The following is a 16,608-nucleotide window of genomic DNA, read 5'->3' as shown; positions in this document are numbered from 1 at the left end:
CAACAATCGGCCTTCCTAATTTACTGTTAGCATTGGGGTGTCGTCGCTGGTACAGTGGCCCACATTATCGCTGGTGCCGTGGTAAGGTCTTCATATCCAACGTGGGTGGACATTTCAGCCGCACTGTGAAAGTACAGTGAACTATTTCTAGTTTACTGTAGTGATGGAAGGGATATATACCACGTGCTCAGCGGATGTACGCGGATGTTTCAGCACCGATTTACTGCAATGATGCGCTGTCGAGACTCACGTTGGTACCGCATCGGGTAGGACGTGGCAAAAGGAATATTTTTTTTCTTTTTATGCCTACAACTCGTCATTCGCATCGTCATCGACAACCCTTTTTTTTATGGCTTTTGTAGCCACGTTCTAGTCCACTCTGGCCCAGCTCTAGCCACGTTTTCAGCCGATAGCATTGCTCATTGCCGCCATTGCTTCCTTTTCCGTTGTCGAGCGTTGTCGAGAGAACACGTGAGCGATGGCACAGCGTTTAACCCTCCGGCGGCGCCTGTCGTACAACACGAACTCCAACCGGCGGAGAATCTCTAAGACTCCGGGTGGCAAGTTGGTCTACCTTTACCTGAAGAAGCCAGGCAGTGTCCCGAAATGCGGCGACTGCAAGCTGAAGCTGAGAGGCATAACACCTGCAAGGCCTAGGGAGCTCTCTGCACTCAGCAAGCGCCACAAGACTGTCACGCGGACCTACGGCGGATCGCGCTGTGCCAAGTGCGTCAGGAACAGGATCATCAGGGCCTTCCTCATCGAAGAACAGAAGATCGTGGCCAAGGTGCTGAAGGCAAAGCAGTCCGAGGAGCCGAGGAAGGTGTCGAAGAAGTGAAGTGCATTGCGAAGGAAATACATGAATCAGTTCAAACTGTGTTCTCGCGAGTTTGCTCGTGTCTATTTTGCAAGGTGCCTGTTGTCTCCTCTGTTGAGTGAGCTTCGTGGTACCGATAGGTCGGCGCACTCATGAGTGCACTCATATCGCCTCACTCACACTCACGTCTGTGCGTGGTGGGTGGGCGCGATTATAAAGTTTGCCGCGTGTTTCGCGACAACGGTATCTGCTCAGTTATTTTGATGTTGTTGGCAGCTGAGGGGAGCAAATATTCGCTGCCGAAGGTGCTCGAGGGCGAAGCAGCATTACCGGTAGAATGTCGGGTGTCTTTGGACGCCAAGGATTCCGCCGGCGCGTTCCTGTTTGACCGTTGGCATGTGCGCAGGCCCTTCGCAGGTGCAATGAGCCGCTACGGGTTGTCTGATCCTGTGATAAAATTTCGCATTTCCACTGCTAGAAAGGTCTTGTAATGGATCCTACACGGCTCGAGCTCAATATGCAGAGTTGCAATGCTTGCTGCTGAAACGACTGCCCGCTTATTGGCAATAATTAGCGTAAGGTGGGATCTCATGTACTGAAGTGGGCGCTTAGGTTTTTCTGCGTCCGAGTGTGTGCATTGTAGAGCTTAGCATGCCGTAATAATTTGATTGGACCGGAGCCGGCAGGCGCTTCCATTGCCCACGCGACGAACTGATCTACTTGGCCTAGCTCTCGAACTGCACAGGCTCGGCTCAAGCCCGATAACGACGCGAAAACCAAGTGCGCTTTTCAGTAACGCCAGAGGTTCTTGTTTCTATCCTGTACTTGAAGGAACCCTGCGACCCTGCCGTGTCCACAGATCAGTCATGCGTACCTGCTCTAGTCAGACGAAGCAAGCCCTGCTCTCGAACTCTGCCCTAAAGTAAGCCCAAGAGGCTGTTGTTAACGGATTTGATAAACTGACACTCCCTTTTGGAACCTTTTTCCGTGGGGAAAATTTGTACTTGTGGCCCATTCCAGCCAGTTCCCTTTCTGTGAGGAACTCGCCCGATCTTTTCAATAACACTTGATTTCCGACGCTGCCAAGGGTATTCATAATCACCACATGCGTCATCGTGTTCATGCAGACTCACGGGTGCATCATTGTCAAGGCAAACTTGTTATTGTTATTTAAACACGTTCAAAAATGTGCTTAACTGTCTTAAATGACTGTAAACCGGCACTCATCGACTTGGCAGCAAGCACGGAAGCATAAGTGCATAACATTGGTTCAGGCTATGGATGTTGTGTGATAAGTGACCACTTCCTTCGAGCAGCGATACTTTGAAAATTGGTAAAACAGTTTTACAGAGCCCCGGGTGGCTCACCACATCTGTGTGACCCAGGCTATGCTAGGGGAGCCATGAGCATTGTTGGCCACGGCAGTAAATCTGTCATTCCTTCCGTTGTCGGAAAACGGGGAAACGGTGAGTAGACGTGAGTTGGAGCAAGTAGTTGTGAATGTAAGTAGACATGTGGGTGTGATTAAGCCACCTCTCATGGTGGACAGGTGTGGTGGTACCTCAAATTGACAAAAGCAAAGGTCTCATAGAAGAAAGTGGGGAGTGGGGCACCAGGGTAAAAACCTTGTAGAGTGAGAGAAAGGAGGGCAATTAGAGAGGCGGGTGGAGGAGTTGAGAATGAGACAGGCAGAAAGACAAATTACGGCAAAAGGGACAGGAGGGCCACCCAACATAATAGACTTGGGGGCAGAAGTAGCAAAGTGGGGGATCGCTGGAGAGTAAAGAGCATCTGTAGGAGGCAACGAATAATAGGTACTGTGGTGGTAGTGGAGACCCCGGAGTCAACATCGAGAGCCCAACGGTGTTAGGACGCAGGCAGAGGAGAGACGGGACAGTAATTGGAAGGTCTGGGTAGTTGGAAGTTCAAATGTCTCCCACGTCAAACAAGCACTGCTGAAAACAGTGCAGCAAGCATGTGCAGACAGCATGCCTGAAGAGTGTTTCAGAGAGGATGAGCTCTGGGAGAATGTAATGGGGGGAGAACCTGGTGATCATCCATAAAGGGGTGAACGATGTGACACATAACAGGGGGAGACATCTGGGAAAGCAGATATAGACGGGGGTGGCGAAGGTAAGGTAACCACGGATGCTGTGCACATTATCCTGTGAACAGTCCCAGAGGCCAGGGACAGGGCCCATACATGAAGGACCAAGTCATGAGGGCCAGTACAGTGATCAGAAAGGTGGGGAAGACCCTCAGGTGCAACAAGATGGATGTCAAGTGAGTGATTTCTGTAGACGGGAACTTGCTCCCTTTCTCCCCGTATGGCATCCGTTATGCTGCGCCAGAAGGGTGGCAGGTTGGAATGGGGATGGGCCTTAGGGCACTGGCTTTTTTGCAGGCACGCAGGGTGCCTCTGCAGTGTTCACGAAGAATAAACGAATATGCACGGTAGTCTGTACTGAGGCAGGGTAGACAACTTTGGTATGGCTGGTGTGGCCTGACAGGCAATGAGCTGATAATGTCGCTGAAATATCAACTGGTCATTTGTGATAAAGGCACAGCCTAAAGATGCGACGTCGCGATTTCAGTTTAGTGAGGCTAACCTGGGTAAGTGTAATGACACTGCAGTGATAATAGTAGCCCAAAAAATAAATCTGTGTGATTTTGAACCACTTTGATGGTGTTGGAAATTTCAAATTGATGAGGGTCCCAAACTGAGTGTGCATATTCTAATTTAGCCACACAAATGTGAGATAAGTTAACGTTGTCGAGGAAGAGGCAAGTTGCAAGTTTCGACAGAGGCAACCAAAAGTGCATTTGGCTTCGTTAGTAACGTTCATTGTACGTGCAGACCAACTGAGAGTATTTGCAAGGGTGACGCCGAGGTATGTATAAGAATTTACAGAGGATATATCAGAGCAGTATATGACATATTTTGAGAGTTGGTAGCGTTAATAATAATAATAATTGGTTTTGGGGGGAAAGGAAATGGCGCAGTATCTGTCTCATATATCGTTGGACACCTGAACCGCGGCGCCGTTGCCAACGATGAAATGAGAGTAATGACGTTTTTTCAGTGTTCGAACACATTAGCCATTTGCTGCACCAGGCTTCAACACGCTGACGGTTGCTTTGAAGTATGCTTTTAATGTAGTGGTAGGTTAAGCAGTCATCAGTGAAGAGGCAGATGTGAGAGGAGATATTTCTGGGGAGGTCATTAATGTAGATTAGGAAGAGTAAGGGTTTGAGTACTGTTCCTTGCAGGACACCAAAGCGTACTAGAGAGAAAGTTGACGAGTGATTGTTAGCGTGTACAAATTGTTGCTGGTTAGTAAGGAAATGGCATATCCAGTCTAATATAAGGGGGTTAAGTGTCAGTCTTGAAAGTTTCAGGAGAAGTCGTTGATGGAGGAATTTACCAAAAGAGTTTTCAAAATCCAAAAAGATAACGTTGACAGGTGTGTTTGTATCAACATTAGAACTGACATCATTAATAAATAAAACTAGCTGATGTCACGTGAGAACCCTTTTCGAAAGCTGTGCTGATTGGGATGAAAGATGCAGATAATCTGAACTTTGATATGTGAGAATAGAGTACGTTTCATTAGTTTTGAGCAAACGCTTGTGAGAGCAATAGTACAATAACTAAAACATGAAGAGGGAGGACATTTTTCAGAACCGAAATAACCTTGCCTACTTTCCATCTTCTGGCACCATTCTTGATGACAACTGTTGCTGAAAAATATGACATAAAATCACACAATTTCTTTTGTGTGTTTTAGTACTTTAAAGTTGTTGCCATCGATACCTTATGAAGTGTGAGCTTTAGTGATTCTATTATTTTTCATGATACCGGTAGCATTAAAAGTAATATCGGGCATGACTTCGTGCCCCGCCGCGGTGGCTCAGTGGTTAGGGCGCTCGACTACTGATCCGGAGTTCCCAGGTTCGAACCCGACCGCGGCGGCTGCGTTTTTATGGAGGAAAAACTCTAAGGCGCCCGTGTGCTGTGCGATGTCAGTGCACGTTAAAGATCCCCAGGTGGTCGAAATTATTCCGGAGCCCTCCACTACGGACCTATTTGTTCCTCTCTTCTTTCACTCCCTCCTTTATCCCTTCCCTTACGGCGCGGTTCAGGTGTCCAACGATATATGAGACAGATACTGCGCCATTTCCTTTCCACCAAAAACCAATTATTATTATTATCATGACTTCGTGATCATAATGATGGAAATCTGGTAATGCGGTATGTGGTGTTGCCGAAACTTGCTTCAGGTTTATCGAAGAACCTTCAATCATTGCAGGTTATAGTTGGATAGGGTGTAACAGAAAAGGGAAACACCATAAAGGAGGAGGCCTAGGGGCATTAATAAAGGGATAGGGTTGAGAAAAGGTGAGAGAGAACTGTGCCGAGTATAAATTTATGGTTTCAGGGCATAGTGGGGAGTCCAGAGGGTTTGCGTATCTTAAAACGCAATGATTCGAGAGAGAAGAATACAAGGCATTTGAATACGACATCAGGGAGTTAAGCTTTAAATGAGAAATAATCATTTCAGGTGATATGAATGTTCATTTGGAATACTTTGATGGAGCTACAGATGCAGCAAGGAAGATCTTGGGAGAATTTTCAAGGTCCAAGAGCTAGTAATGGTTAATACAGAAATAAAATGCCAGGGGAAATAACATGGGAAAGAAGTAACGCTCACTTAACTATCGACTATTGCCTAAAGTCCCACAAACTGTATGACAGGTTAGGGGGCATAGGCATTGATGAAGAAAGTACGAAAAGTCTATGAAGGAATCACAAAGGATTGAAATCAAGTTTGATAGGGCAGTATCAGCAATAGAAACTTGAGAGAAAAGGTAGACATAACGCTAACGATGTACACTTGCAGGAAGGTTCAAAACTCATCGAAAACACAGTATACAAGCAATCGAACAGGGTGTGGGCCAATAATGACCTAGTATGGAAAGGGAGCGAGAAAGGGCCAGATCAGACAGGGAAGAAGGAAGGGACCTAAACCAAAAAGCTAGTGAGACAAGGAAGTTGCAGCAGCCATAGCACGATGTCAAGAGGCATCTAGCTAGGCATCTAGCTAGCAATGTGGATGGTTTACAGTTACATCAGTCATGTACAGGCTATAGCCGTTTTCAGGCTGTTTTCATAGGGAAGTTCGTATGTAACCTTTAAGCCTAAAAGCCATGATAATTTCTGCAACTGCGTCGTCAAGGGATGAAATATGAGAATTGTCAAGAATCACCAAGTAATCATCGGCATATCTAAAAATTATTTGCACATATAAAGGCACTTGAGTGACAGAAATAGCAGCAGCAAGTTGGAGCCCACTATGGATAGCATTTTTAGACATTAAGGGAGCATATGACAATGTGAAGTAGCAAAAGCTTTGAGGCCTGTTGAGGGGTTATGGTTTAGATAGAAATCTTGTAAAGTTTCTATGAGTATACATAGGTAATAAGGCTGTGGAAACATGGGAGGGAGAAACTATACAAAAACAGCCAAAATAAAAAGGGGGCTCGGGCTAGGACTGTCCACTATCACCTCTGCTTTCGTGATATACATGAATGAAATGGAAAAAGAGGCTAGAACAGAGCAAGGCAGGAGTCGATGTGAGTTATATTTATGCATGAAGGTTTGAAAGTAAACCAAGTGCTAGCAGGATGCATGCAGAAGACATTGTACTGCTAGCAGGCTAGTGGGATATGCTAAAGAAATAATTACATGAGCTGCGGAGAGGAGGGCAAAGAGTTTGGGATGCGATTTGGTAGAGAGAACTCTGGGATAATGGTATATAATGATGCAGGGAGATATTACAAGAGAATAAGATTGACCATGCATGTGGAGAAGTATAAGTATCTGGGCATATGGTAACTGAGCAAAAGAAAATATCTGTAAGAGCATAAGAATTATGATAGACAACGGAAAAGGAAAAAGAAACTCAGATATTATGAAGTGCAGGTCACTATATGGAAATATATGATGGGTATGATAAGGTCGTTAGAGGACTACGGATCAGGCTTCACATTCGGTAATGCAGTTCTGTGCGCATGAAATCTTAAGTACAATCAAACAAATGGAACAGAGAGTAGGCAGGTTATCCATGGATGCACGTGGGAACACTCCAAATGAGGGAGTCAACGCCGGGGGACATGCGCTGGCCATCGTTTGAGGATAGGATATGATCAGAGACTAACCGAAACGGAGGAAACAATATGGGCAGGGATGGGGCTCAGTAAAATAGGAAAAGGATGTAAAGGAGACAGATAGAAAAATGTGGGAGGAAGGAAGGCAAGGAAAACAGGATATGAAGAATGAGCATTTATTTTTTAACTCGTGGGGCAGCTCTTTGCTTTTTGAAACTAGGACAGGGGATTTGAGAACGAAAAGACGAAAATGTACAGGGCTATATATGAAGAAGTGCATTTTTTATGCACTGCCTTAACAACTGATGAAATGGAGCTCTTCCTGAGGGAACCTGGGCAAGCGTTGCTTTAGCGACGGATGCGCTTGAAGGTTGGTGGAGGATGGCAAGATATGGGTGGATTTGCGAAAAAGATCGTCAAATTAGACGTTTTAAAAGAAAAAAAAATGAAACTGGGAGTTAAAACAATTCAATAGAAAAAGAGGAGAGAGGGGGAAATTATGCTAGGTGGCGTTAGCTGCCGTTCGATACAAAGAATAAAATCCATTACCATGTATCCACTCATCCATGCGTTCCGTGATTCGTGATGGTTTCAAGTTGATGGTTTGCTCAGTGCACAGCTGGTTTGCTGGTGAACTGCACATGGATACCGAAGCAGCTGTAAACAATCGTCAGTGTGCATCGCTTTTCTCGGTGGTCTGTAATTAAAATCGATTAAAATGGGCACTGACGTGATCCGCCAAGACGTTAAAGAAGTTACAGATTACAGCTCGCAGTACGGTAGTTATAACAGCATATCGTACGTAGCTTTGAACGTTGTCGGAGCTCCAGAAGTCTTTCCAGAGTACGGAGATTATGCCGAGACGTTTTCAGCGGTACGTTTGTTGTTTCCTCTGCTTTAATACATTTTTATTGTTATTACAGCTGTCAAGTTTTTCCTAGTAATTTCATATGACTCTGCACTGCGTATCCTGGGAAAAAGATTTGGACTAATGTTTTAATTGGTAGTAGGTGTTTCTCAAACCGTGGAAGTTCATTCACATGTAAAAGTAAATGTAATGTCAGCTTGCCATTTAATTCAAAGCAGACCTATTACTCACGGGGAGGCAGTTTTGTGCTTCTCGCTATTATCTACACATATAATAATACGCAGTTCACGTGCGCCGCTCTGCCGTGTGCTGTTGTGTGGCTGAAATGCGACATATAATTCGCAGCGCACTTACGGACCGTGGTGGCTTCGTCATTCGATATCTGACAGGAACTTTAAACCCATACTGCCAAAGGAAAGACATGTCAAGAGCCAAGATTACGTTGGCAAGTATTGTCACGTCAACTCTCTTTGTGCCAGTTGTTTTTCGCTGGTGATGAACCATGAAACGACATGGCAGGCCATTTCAGCACTTGTTTGGTTGCTTAATTGCTCTTATTAGTGCTTAGACACGTGCCAAGCACGGCTTTATTTTGACAGTTGTCACTTCTGGACTGCAAGAGTCAGCTGCACTGAGTTAAGTGCAGTATGTGATGCTTTTGATATAACATGAAAATTCACATGTGCGATGACACGTTGATCTTCCAGCGTGTATCCGAGGCCGAGTTTATGTGCACATTTCTTGCGCATGCAAAGTTCGCTGATATCAGTGTTTTGAGCCTCCTTGTTCAATTTTAGTTTATGCACTTCTAAGTGCGCCACCAGCTGTTATGACCAATCTTGCCTGTTCCTTGCCATTCCTTTCATATGGACCAAACAGCCGTGACTTCTGCAGTTCATACCCATCTGATCTGAGAGGCTGATGTCCATTGTTTCCAAAGCCCATAACAGATGGTGTATGTACTGGAACAAAACTATACCGTGCGTAGGGACACGTGCATGTACTGCTCCTGAATGCATTCGACTTTTGCAAGGCATTGCAGACTTAACAACGTGGTGTAATACAAGCAGCCACCATTCCAGCTTATTAAAAATTAGTTTTTAGTTATTGTAGTTGGTGCATATGACCCTGCAACAATGGGAGACAAGACAAGATTGACACAACGTGTGTGCTCGTGCTGTCATTTTCTTCCTACATTCCATCTCTGCAGTGTTTCTTTAGCAAGTAAAGTCGTGGAGGCTGACTGCCGAGCGCTTGTTCACTTGACTAAAAGCCACCATGTTTGCACTGCTAATGTTGAACGTGATGAGAGATGTACAGCTGTTCAGGTTTTGCTGTGAGGTTATTGGATCACAGGCTACAGTTATATAATGCAACTAATGCCAGCTACATTTATGTGATGCCACTGGAAGTGTGCTTGTAATTTTATTCCTGAACAAAACATATGACAGGAAAAAGTTTCATTTATATTACTTCTGTGTATGGTTGCTTTTTGTGTGTGAAATGCATACATTTTGTGTGCATCCTGTATTTTGTGCGGTAATCATAAAACAGACTTCCACTGTTTCTAATCAGATTTTGCCATATTCATGCTCCTGCTGCACTATCATTAGTAATAGTTCTTTTAGAAGTCCCGTTTTAGTGTTCCGCTGTAGGATCTCATTCTATATTTTACTCAAATGTTAGCAGTGCCCGACCTTTGCAAGTCTCTCGGAGACCACCTATGGCTGGTTGAACCAAACTGGAAGCTCGTTCAAATACTGGGATATCTTTGAGCGGCCTTTTCTTTTCTCGGTCATGCATACATGCATGGCTTCTGTGCTTCTTCTCAGAACCTGTGTTAAGTAAAGAAGTCGCATTACGTAGCAGCGTCCTTTGTAGGCCTGAATGTGTATGAATGGGTGCACATCAGCCTACTCTCATCATTGTTAGTGCTGCACCAAATTGGTAAGATTTGTTGGAGGCACTGGCATTGGTGTATGGAGCATGTTTTGTGTCTAACTTGCCAACAGAGCTCCAGTATGAAGAAGAAGTGCATCCAGTTACAGTGACTGTTTTTGAAACTTACAATCCTGGGAGTGTCGTGAGGATACTGGCCTTCGATCGCCTCAAGAACAGGTAGGCACTCTCCAGAGAAGAAAGTTTAGGCTGTGTTTGCAGGTTTTGGGGAGATCATGCTTTGATTCACTGCTAGTATTGGCTTCCTTTATACCTTTTTCTGAAGCCTTGCTGAGCTGTACGTGCAAAACTGGCTGCAACAGCCGCAGTTCAGGAAATGCTTGTGTACAGATATTTCAGTGCAGACTTAAATTCCAGGTGGTTGGAATTTACATAGGGCATTATGCTAAAGCATGCCTTGTTCTTGGCTTCGGCTTGCATGAGTCCATTAGCCATTCTTTTTTCTTTAAGCAGGCAGATATAACACCTGGCTTCAACGTGTTTATTGCTGTAGTGATAACAGTACAGGGCACATGCACATAAAGGCAAAAAGAAGTTCAGTTAACCAGTGGATGGTGCAAAGAAGCCCCTCTTTTGTTGACCATAGGCATGTCTGCAAGGGGTGGGATTGCCCCTTGCCCAGCAGGGAGGTTCAGGTTTATTTCGTGCATGGAAAATCGAGAAGGAAGGGAATGAGACCACTGCCTCGGCACATGGAACCGTCAGAGTCCTAAAGAACCGTTTGTTATTGGTGATGTTTGGTGATATTTTGTTTGCTTTAGTAATACGTTTGCCTTCTTTTTGATAGAATTCAGTGCTGGATTGCATAAATGGAGATTTTTCTTTCTGTGAGAAGTTCGGCTGAAGTATATTTTTCTGCAGTGAGCCAAACTAGCTATTTATTGTCTGTAGTAATGTATTCAAATTTCTCCTCCCTCCGGCCTTTTACAAGATGGAAGGAACTGTGGGTGGGAAAGCCAACCAAAGGTGCCGAAGCTTGTGCGTGGCCGAGACCGCTTCCTTCAGAAGAGAGATTTGCTACCAGGTGAGCCACAAGCTTTGGGCTAGTGTCAAGTTATGGTGACCTGTCTTCATTTCTAAATGAGCATATATCTGCATTCATATTAGTCACATTGTCACATTGCTAAAGTATGGATTATGTATGTACACCCTGCATCTGGCAAAGCACGGCATCCACCTCTTAGTTAGTTACAAAACTGCTCTGCAAACTATGCTGGGAGCAGCCTTTTAAGTTTTGTGTTAACACATTTGTGTGCCTAATAAACGTGTAGAATTTTTGGCATATGTTGGGAATTGCATTATCACTAGCGATGTGATCTATGACAATAAAAAATCTGATGTTTATCAGGCTAGTTGTCGTTACAATAAAGGCCATTTGCTGGCTTCGGCGTGGTCTCATGGGCTTAGCTGAGGGTGTGATGTTGCTAATTAAGCTATTATATTCTAGCTAACACTGCTAAAATTGTGGGCTATTGTATTATGCGCACTAGTTCCTGCAAGTGCTGATGGATGTTTGGGAGTTTCTATGTTTCTGCATTTTGTAGAAGAAAAATTAAGCTCTGAAGCATAGTCAGTAGGTGTTCTAGTGTACGTGGTCTGCTTATCCACACACAGCATACAGGCACATTCAGAATGCACTTTATTGTTTTGATAGCCATGACCAGCTTTCTTCTGTCTTGCATGTGGTATGTATTGTAAAAGCAGGACAGTATGGCTTACCAGGCATTTGTACTGAGGAGCATCTTGTAAAACCGGACAAGAAGTACAATTCGATGAAACAACACTGATATTTTTGATTAAGGATGCATGTGAGCATTAAAGGTAGTTTTGTCTCATGGTGTTTGTTCCATCAACTAACAACAAATTTCTTCTTTATTACTCAAGGTTTATGCAGGGTAGATTTAGGGCATAATGCTCCTTGCGGCCAGTAGTGCTGCTATTTTTTCTAAATGCTACTAAGCAGCTGTTATTGGAAACTTGACAGAGGCACGGTTTCTTGCTTACTCTGCAAACTTGTCCATATTTTAAGTTGACATGTGGGCCTTTAGCATTGTTTCTTTGTGTGCCACTGTTAATTTCCTGCAAAGCCCTCAGTATCCTTGTACAGTAGATCAAAACCTTCGATATTTGGGTTCCAAGGTGAATTTGAGGGATTGAATCCCAGCCACAGAGGTCACACTTCCATGGGGACGAATTGGAAGCACGCCTCATGCTCTGCAATGCGAGTGCACGTTGAAGAACCCCGGGTGGTGAAAGCTGCTCAGTCTCTTGTAGCCTACTTGCAGCTACTATAGACTCTTCCACAGAATGCTCCTCGCAGCTAACGGCGAATTGTTCGTGCTCAAATTTCTCGCAGAAATGGCATTTGGTCAGCAGAATTGTTTTATACCACATTTCTTTGGGGTACTTGACTGAATCAATAAGAAGTCTCATGTTCACATCGTCTGTGGCGACGACGAAACAGGCTGCCCTCTCAGCGGTTGCACCAGTGGCTCCATCTTGTTGGTCGACTGTGGAGATTAGGTAACGGACGGGGGTTCTTTTGTGGAAGGTTTGAAGACTTTTCAGCAACTGCTTTGTCAGTGATCACAAAAAGTTTGGTTTGGCTAAAACCGCACCACGTTTGAAGTCTTTTGTAGTGCAGCATCGACAAACCTCCTGCAAAACACTCCTCCACCTCCTTTGCCAAACCTCCACGGCTGACAGATGAGATGGCGCCACCAGTGCAACTGCTGAGAAAGCGACCTGCTTCATTTCGTCGTGGCCACAGACGACGAGAATGTCAGACTTTTTCTTGTTGATTCAGGCAAGTACCCCAAACAAAAATGGGGTATAAAACAGTTCTGCCGACCAAATGCTGTCTGTGCCATATTTGAGCTCGAACAATTCACCGGTTTAACTGTGAGATGCATTCTACGGTTCGCATTTAATTGTGGAACACGCTGTAGATGCTAAGCCTCACATATCGTAAATCTCTTGGTGCAGAGCACTCTGAGGCACACTCTTTATTAATGTCTTGAAATTATAGCCGTTCTGCCTTTCTTGGTGTCAATGGAGAGGTGTCAGTCTGCGCAAACTCCTTCTTCTTTAGGGTTCTGCGGCTTGAGTTCCATCATGCCCACCTTGACTACCATGCACAGATCGATGCGGTGGTGCTTGCAGGGATGCTGAGGCAGTCAGAATCTCCCGATTCTGACGGTGATGAACACAGCAGTGCTACTGTGAAACACCCACCACCACCAAGTTGCCAGCAGGGAACATCACTTTCTTCTACTGCTGGGTTCCACTCACTACCGGTTTGTGGGCACCTTGAATTCTCTTTGAGGTCTGCGTGAACCCTTGGTTCCTGAGAGAAACTGAAAGTATGAAAGGCTTCAGAATTGCAGCAGTGTTCTGCTCATTAATTTTTTAGGTCAAAATTATTTGGAAGCCCTTCATTACAACATCTCTCTTAGCCTCTGTGAAGCTTCAGGACGTTAAACTGCAAGTACCATGCCTGGTTTCGCCATGGAAATACGCGCTTACTGCACATTAGCACTAAAAGGCAAACTTTACGTGCCCACCATTGTAGCCTATGGATCCAACTTGCTTAATCTTCGAAAAAAGCATAGCATGTGAACACATGTATGCACTTACACTAAGAAACACCTCGGTGCCATTATTTCGGATGACCTCAGCTCAAAAACCCAAGTGCAGAACAACGCTAAAGTAATGAACAGTTTACATTAAACCTTGCATTTTGCAACTTCCAGTACCAAGCTACTCACATGTAAGGTCCTTATCCGTCCAATCTTGAAATATGCATCCATCATCTGATTTCCATATGTGCAAAAATGTAAACGAGCTTAAGTCAATGCAACGCGGTTCGCTTTATCTACAGCATGTACCGGTGCGCTGACTCCCCCACGGAATTGCTTTCCCGCACAGGCCTGGACATATTATCAAGTCATGTAACGCTCTATAGACTAAAGTTTATTGAACAAAATTAATTTATAATGCATTTAACATGGGTCCTGCTACTTTTAACCGTTTTGGAGGGATGCGCCACAAGCACGAATTTACGATAGACGAATACTCTTGTGCAAAACAGCATATATAATTTTTCCTTCTTCCCACGAGCTGTACGGCAATGGAATACTTTAGATAAGTACATAACTTCGCAGGATTCGTTAGAAAAGTTCATTGAGCCCACGGCTGCATCAGTTGACAAAGTTGAAGACTATCTTCAGTCCGTTCTCATGTTATTCCTTGCTTGATGTATGGGCTTATGAATGCATTGCTTTGATTCTTGGCTACTGATTGTATAATTGATTGTTGATGTGTACTTTCTGTGCACACAAACCCACTCCTATAACAGTCCCCAGCAGTGTTAACAGTAAACAAATAACTAAATGAATAAATAAAATTTCAACTGGATCATATTTTATGAATATTACTTATCAAAGGTTAGTTTTACTAACCGTTACAAAAAAGTCAAACAACTAACACCAAGACAGTGCAAAAACAAACATTTGCCTAGTAGTGGTACAAAACAAGTGGAGCGCCAAGAAGAGTTTGAGAGCAGGATTATGTTACTGTTTGAATGATGACAGCTGCGGTCGAAAAACTTTCATGACCTGGTTAAAGCCATTCATTTTGCCGTTTATTTGCATTTGATTGAAATGACAGCTTTTTTCTCGTAGTTAGTGTAAGCCCAGACACTTTAAAAATCAAAAGACGGATACTGCTGTTATTCAAAATCCAGCAACAGCTGTTCAAATTTATTTAATTTATTTCCACAATACTGCAGACCCTCATTTGGGTCCAGGCAGGGAGGGCAGAAAAATACATTCACTCAATACAAGAGCAGCTGCATCGTAAAACACAGAGAACAATAAAATTGTCTAATGTAGTACATATATAATCTAAAATAGCTCACAAAGTGCCTTGTCAAAATCAACAGCCGATATCACTTGTAGAGGCAGGGCGTTCCATTCGTCAATTGTTCTCGGAAAAAAAGAAAATTTAAAAGTGTTAGTATGCGTGAAGAATAATGCTAAAGTGTGATTATAAAGACGACGAGTCCTACGCTTTTCTGAAAACTGCACATAGGGGGCTGGAGAGATGCCTAGTTTTCCATGAATTAGTTGAAGGAAGGATAGGCGGGCTATCTTGCGTCTTGCGTGGAGAGGTTTAATATCATTTGCTGCCATTAACGAAAATTGGGAATCAGTTCTATTGTACCTATTAAATATAAAACATACTGCGCGTCTGTATTTTTTATAATTCTCTTGTCTTTTTTTGCATGGGGGCCCCAACCATGGCGGCATATTTGAGTTTTGGTCTTATAAGCGTATTGTAGGCTAACAGATTGCAGTTACTAGGTGCGCCCCTAATTTTATGGCGAAAAAAACCCAAGTTTACATAAAGCTGAGGATTTAATGTGGTCTATATGGTCATTCCATTTTAGTTGCGAGTTCACTACAATACCAAGATACTTGTACCTTGGCAGTTCTTTAACTGAAATGCCATTAATGCAATAGTTGAAGGAAAACGGATCGTGCCCCCATTTTTCACTCCAGGAAACGACACTACGCAGAGCATTATCTAAATGTTTCCATTTTGCTATATGTGCATTGCAAAGAATTTGGGAGAGACATCTACATATGTAAGTACAGTTTAATTCGTGTTCTATTACTAAACAGATATACTCGTTCTTCAAGTCGCACTTCATTACCAGTGTTTGATAGTCATGAAGCACACCTTGTGATCTGAGAAGTGGCAGGGGATATTTTCTAGGTTTTGGATCAATGGTTGAATCTGAATGGCGAGGTCTAAACATGTTTTCTGGAGGTTGCAGCAGTGGAATGGGTCACGAGGGAGAGGAATGGGATGTTTTTGTGCATAAGAGGTATGAAGTTCTTGTTCATCTTAGTGTCTACATTAAAGTCCCCCGCTACTAACATTGGTGTAGTTTAATGTATGGTTAATGCCAGCTGCAGGAAGTCCATGGCACTTTTAGTGAGTGCAGTATGCAAAAAGCAGACAGTCACCATGAGTGAGCCATTATCCAGCAGTTTTGCAACATGGAGTTCACCCGGCTTGTTCTAATGCGCCAGAGAGTTCGACGGATACCCCAGAGAAATCCACACAAACGTATATGGCCGCTCCTGCTGCTCTGTTGTCTCTGCAAGCTCCCTTCTTCGACGGTAACCACCCTCCAGATGGTTCCCACAGTAACCACCTTTCGGTTATGCACTCTGCTCTTTCCATACTCTCCTTTCACAATAACCGTCTTCCTTCCATGGTATCCCCTCTCCGGTTGCACATTGTTTCACTCTCACCATACTCTCCTTCCGTTGTAACCCCTCTCCGATTGCACATTCTTACGCTCTCGCCATACCCTTGTTCTTCAACGGTTACCAACCGGAGAGTAGTTCCCCCCCTTGGCAAAAGTGAATGACTGTCATTCCTCACACGCCCCATACCCTCCTCCTTCCTCCACGGTAACCACCCTCTGGAAAGTGCTGGTGGTAACCTCCTTCCGGCTACGCGTTCCTCGGCTCTCCTCATGCCCTCCTCCTTTCATGGTAACCACCTTCCCGATGGTTCCCATGATATCCACCCACCGGTTACGCTGACTACTACTATTGCTACTGCTACACTCACGCAAAACCCAGGAACGGGCACTTTACAGCTGTTGCTATATAAAGCTTTGTCACATAATCAGGAGGGCAAACTCTTGACTCTAAAAGGGGACCAGCTGACTCTAGGGTTTCTTGGGGCCTCCTTTCCCAAAGAAAGTTGGCCAGAGCTG

At 44.2% G+C, this 16,608-nt stretch overlaps 2 protein-coding genes across 3 annotated transcripts in view; both read left to right on the top strand.

Annotated features, from left to right (window-relative positions):
- Positions 1–366: 366 nt before the first annotated feature.
- Positions 367–879, top strand: LOC144124801 (large ribosomal subunit protein eL34-like). Its single transcript, XM_077657690.1, has one exon. It carries the CDS (start codon positions 479–481, stop codon positions 836–838), a length of 360 nt encoding a protein of 119 aa, XP_077513816.1. The 5' UTR covers positions 367–478; the 3' UTR covers positions 839–879.
- A 6,705-nt stretch (positions 880–7,584) lies between these two features.
- Positions 7,585–16,608, top strand: part of LOC144124800 (F-box/LRR-repeat protein 4-like) — a 34,763-nt gene continuing 25,739 nt past the window's right edge. Inside the window, exons 1-5 of one of the 2 annotated variants that reach the window (XM_077657688.1) lie at positions 7,585–7,859; positions 8,199–8,298; positions 9,866–9,971; positions 10,744–10,836; positions 12,904–13,108. In XM_077657688.1, coding sequence (XP_077513814.1) covers positions 7,704–7,859; positions 8,199–8,298; positions 9,866–9,971; positions 10,744–10,836; positions 12,904–13,108 — 660 coding nt within the window. In that variant the 5' untranslated portion in view covers positions 7,585–7,703. The remainder of the gene's footprint in view (positions 7,860–8,198; positions 8,299–9,865; positions 9,972–10,743; positions 10,837–12,903; positions 13,109–16,608) is intronic. The other variant, XM_077657689.1, reaches the window with a different exon arrangement.

Source organism: Amblyomma americanum, chromosome 3, assembly GCF_052857255.1.
Source record: "Amblyomma americanum isolate KBUSLIRL-KWMA chromosome 3, ASM5285725v1, whole genome shotgun sequence".
Lineage (NCBI taxonomy): Eukaryota > Metazoa > Arthropoda > Arachnida > Ixodida > Ixodidae > Amblyomma > Amblyomma americanum.
Note: the sequence above shows the minus strand (reverse complement) of the source record. Positions and strands in the feature narration are given on the sequence as shown.

Coding starts and splice junctions, on each gene's coding strand:
- LOC144124801 (XM_077657690.1), top strand. CDS start 479: ATGGCACAGCGTTTAACCCTCCGGCGGCGCCTGTCGTACAACACGAAC.